Here is a 4,781-nt window from a genome sequence, read left to right as displayed (position 1 = left end):
TCACAGGTGATTCTTATATGTGCTATTTCAGGACTGTTTGACTTTGAGTCAGTTGTTTAATTTGATTTAAAAATGTTTGTCTTCAAATAAAAGTATTGATGTTAGATTTTTATAAATATGAGAATTAAATTCATTAATGCATTTAAATGTTCAGTGTAGTACCAGACTATTGCTAAGGTGCAACAGATGCTAGATAATACTATTTTTACTTCATTGAAAAATAATTTTTGTTACAATAAAATAATTCATTATGATTGTGATTGCCCTTCACTTTTCTTCTTAGATTTTTTCATTTTTAGCAAACCATTGAGTTTGTTTTCATGTAACATGCAGAGGTAATGTTCTTTATCATTGGCCTATAAGATATTATTATAAGAAAAATGATTATTTTGCATGCTTAAAATATTGACTTAAAGAGATTTTTAGAAATTAACTATTTTCTGTGAGAAGTATATATATCTGTGAGAAGAATAAACTTGTGGTTATCACAGAGAAGAGGGAAGGGGAGGGACAAATTAGGGGTATGGGATTAAAAGATACAAGCTACTATATATAAAATAGATTAATAACAAGAATATACTGTGTGGCACAGGGAATGATAGCCATTGTTTTGTATAACCTATAATGGAGCATAATCTGAGAAAATCTGGATCATTATGCTATATACTTGAATCTAATATAATATTGTAAATTAACTATGTGCTGTACTGTGCTTAGCCGCTTAGTCATGTCAGACTCTTTGTGACCTCATGGACTGTAGTTAGCCAGGCTTCTCTTTTCATGTGGATTCTCCAGGCAAGAATACTGGAGTGGGTTGCCATGCTCTCCTCCAGGGGATCTTCCCAATCAGGGATCAAACCCAGGTTTCCCTCATTGCAGACGGATTCTTTACCAATCGAACCACCAGGGAAGTCCTAAATTAGCTATAGTTTGATTTTTTAAAAATTTTATAATTGCTTTAAAATATGGTGTTGCTTTCTGCTGTACAGAAAGTGAATCAGTGATATGTATCCACATATCGCCTTTTTGTCACCACAAAGCATTGAGTAGCGTTCCTTGGGCCATGCAGTTGGCTCTCATTAGTTATCTATTTCATATTTCAATTTTTAAAAGAAATGATAGATTCTAAGTTGTTGATTCTACAGGTAAGATTATGGTGAGGCAGTGAGGCTGAGGATGAGATGACTGGATGGCAGCATCCACTCAATGGACATGAGTTTGAGCAAACTCCAGGAGACAATGAAGGACAGGGAAGCCTGGCCTGCTGCAGTTCATGGGGTCACAAAGACGTACATGACTGAGTGACTGAACAACATTGAGGCTGATTTGGTGGCGGATGGTCACAGGTACCAGTTAGGAACAACTCTGATGACAGCTCGAGTCTCTGCCATTATGTCCAATTTTCTTTCTTGAGAAACTACTGCCTCATTTAAACAAGTTCTGATTGGACCGTGAAGCAGATTACTTGACTCTAGGTGGAGTCATGAGCTTCTCTTTCCTATTAACATGAATTCATGACTCAGAAATGGCACATCTTGAGGTTGGTAGAGCTGAGAGGGAATGTTGGGGACAGGAGAAAGACTGTGCTGCCTAAGCAGACACAGAATCAAGGGAAACCAGTCAACAAAGGGAAAAGTAGAGAACAGCAAACTAGTTGTCTCCCCAAAACTCCTCTCTTTTGCTTCTGCTAGTTGGGATGTGTTTATGCCACTATAACCAAAAGAGCCTTAGCAAGGACTAAATGAACAATCATTTTTGTACAGATCAAATAAGTGTTTAACTGAAAATTTATACCTTATTAATAGACATTAATTAATGCAACTTGGAATTGGATTTTAAAAATATGTTGGCATTTTAGAAGTGCTCTTGTCTTTCATAAAATAGAGCCAACTGCTAACAGCTTTGATCAAAGCATAAAACATTAAACTAACAAGAGATTTTGAAATGGAAATACGAAGAGAAGGATTCTTCAATTTTCTAATTGCTCTTCCCTGCTACTGAAATTAACCAGCATTTTATTTTTAATGGGAACAATTATGAAGAGAAACATTTGTTGGCTAATTTAATGGTTAGCCACTATGGCATGACTAATATCTATGGGGAAAAGAATCAGTAAATTGTTACACTGCAGCAATCAGTATAATTGATTGCTCCTATGAATACCTGGGATATCTAGCTCCTCATTTTCTTCAATGGATCATAACCACGGAAGTCTACACAGAGTAGAAATTCCACACAATAAATGTTATTAATAGGTTCCTGCTTTTGCCTGCTCAAATATGTTTCTAATAATGGCAAGACTTTATCTTTCATCTAAAGCATTTTGCTTTGAACAGAGAATAATCTTCACTTTTATGATCAGTTTTCATATCCTAGTAACTCTTTCTCATGGGCAAGTAGGAAGAGAGAAGGTTCTGGAAGTGGGAGGGTGTGAAAGGGGACGACAGCGGATGAGATGGTTGGATGGCATCACCAACTCAGTGGACATGAGCTTGAACAAACTCTGAGAGATAGCGAAGGACAGGAAGCCTGGCGTGCTTCAGTCCATGGGCTCCAAAGAGTCAAATACAACTTAGCAACTGAAATACCACAACAACACTAGAATTCCATCATCTCCAGCATCAAATGTGACCCCTGGGAACACAGAGCCTGGGAGAATGCTTCGAGATCATTTGTCAGTCACCCTCTCTTTAGTCTTTGTAACTACTCTGCTCTTTTCCACGGTATTTCCAGATACGTAGGAAGAAGGGGAAAAGTGGTTTTAAAAATCAACCTTCTCCCCTTTCCTGTCGCGGGTGGTGCGGAGTCGGCTCGTGGGTCTCTGAGAGCCGAAAATTGAGACCTTCACGCCGTGGAGACTGCACCCAGCAGCTCGGCAGCCGTAACCATGTCACAAAATGAATATATTGAGTTACACCGTAAGCGCTATGGATATCGTTTGGATGACCATGAGAAAAAGAGAAAGAAGGAAGGTCGAGAGGCTCATGAACGTTCAAAGAAGGCAAAAAAGATGACTGGTCTGAAAGCTAAGCTCTACCATAAACAGCGCTATGCTGAGAAAATACAAATAAAAAAGACTATTAAGATGCATGAAAAGAGAAACACCAAACAGAAGAATGATGAAAAGACTCCACAAGGAGCAGTACCTGCATATCTACTGGACTGAGAGGGACAGTCTCGAGCTAAAGTACTTTCCAATATGATTAAACAGAAACGAAAAGAGAAAGCGGGAAAATGGGAGGTCCCTCTGCCCAAAGTTCGTGCCCAGGGAGAAACAGAAGTATTAAAAGTTATTCGAACAGGAAAGAGAAAGAAGAAAGCCTGGAAGAGGATGGTTACTAAAGTCTGCTTTGTTGGAGATGGCTTTACTCAAAAACCACCTAAGTATGAAAGATTCATTAGGCCAATGGGATTACGTTTCAAGAAGGCTCATGTAACACATCCTGAACTGAAAGCCACCTTTTGCTTGCCAATACTTGGTGTAAAGAAGAATCCCTCATCCCCACTGTATTCAACTTTGGGTGTTATTACCAAAGGAACCGTCATTGAGGTGAACGTGAGCGAATTGGGCCTTGTAACACAAGGAGGCAAAGTCATCTGGGGAAAATATGCCCAGGTTACCAATAATCCTGAAAATGATGGATGCATAAATGCAGTCTTACTGGTTTGAGAGCAGTTACATACAAATAACTCCTTATAATTACTGAAGACTACACGCCAATTGGGAAACCATTACTCTGGTATTTCTGAATACTACCAATCAACCTTACGTGTTGTCTTCAATCAAAGAAAACTATTTATTCTGTTTTAAAAAAGAAAAAAGCCAACATTAAAATGATCTCGTTTTACAAAAAAATAAAATAAAATAAAAAATAAAAATCAACCTTCTCACTTGGAAAACTTGAAGAAATTAAGCCTTTACTTTTCTACAATTAATGCTTTTTAAATAAAAGGGCTAATTTTTCAGGTTGAAAATCCAGTTCTCTAAAGAAACAAAAGTCCAGTCAGATTCATACAGCTTATTTTGGCTGTGGCCATGTCACAGAAAAGCATCTGATATGGTTCATTGTTTCTCAAGCCAAAGCACACATTGGTACCCCTGGGATGTCCCAATTAAGATGCTGTCCTTTCCAGCCAAGTAGTAGGGTCTGCCACTTGGCATAATAAAGCCCCTTGAGAGGCAGTATAAACTTGATTGGCTCCCTTCATATTCATCTCTGCCAACTAATTTATTTTTACAAATTGTTTATTGGATTTTATGTATGTGCTTGCTTTAGAAGGGGCGATTTGATCCTATGAAGAAAGAGAACCCTAATTGTTCAGCCATGGTGTTTGGGACCTTATTATAATATTTCTATGCTGATAGACTCGGAGAAGGCAATGGCACCCCACTCCAGTACTCTTGCCTGGGAAATCCCATGGATGGAGGAGCCTGGTAGGCTGCGGTCCATGGGGTCACTAAGAGTCATACACAACTGAGTGACTTCACTTTCACGCATTGGAGAAGGAAATGGCAACCCACTCCAGTGTTCTTGCCTAGAGAATCCCAGGGATGGGGGAGTCTGGTGGGCTGCCATCTATGGGGTCACACAGAGTCAGACATGACTGAAGTGACTTAGCAGCAGCAGCAGCTGATAGACTATGGAGCCCTATCTCATAATGTACAAGTAACATGCTGTATCCAGACATTCAGTCATAATGACTGGATGGGGGAAGCTGCCAGCTTGATTTTTAAAGAAGCTCTCTAGGTGGTTGTTAAACAAAGTGCATTTTGAGAAATA

General features: G+C 38.9%; 1 protein-coding gene across 1 annotated transcript; it reads left to right on the top strand.

The window, feature by feature from the left end:
• Positions 1-2,887: 2,887 nt before the first annotated feature.
• On the top strand, positions 2,888-3,703 carry LOC133049725 (ribosome biogenesis protein NSA2 homolog). Its single transcript, XM_061133874.1, is given in 1 exon segment — positions 2,888-3,703. A coding segment is annotated over 1 exon segment (783 nt). The 3' UTR covers positions 3,671-3,703.
• Positions 3,704-4,781: the final 1,078 nt, after the last annotated feature.

This window comes from Dama dama, chromosome 30 (genome assembly GCF_033118175.1).
Source record: "Dama dama isolate Ldn47 chromosome 30, ASM3311817v1, whole genome shotgun sequence".
In the NCBI taxonomy this organism is placed as follows: Eukaryota; Metazoa; Chordata; class Mammalia; order Artiodactyla; family Cervidae; genus Dama; species Dama dama.
The sequence above is the reverse complement of the archived record's forward strand: the minus strand, read 5'-3'. Positions and strand labels throughout refer to the sequence as shown.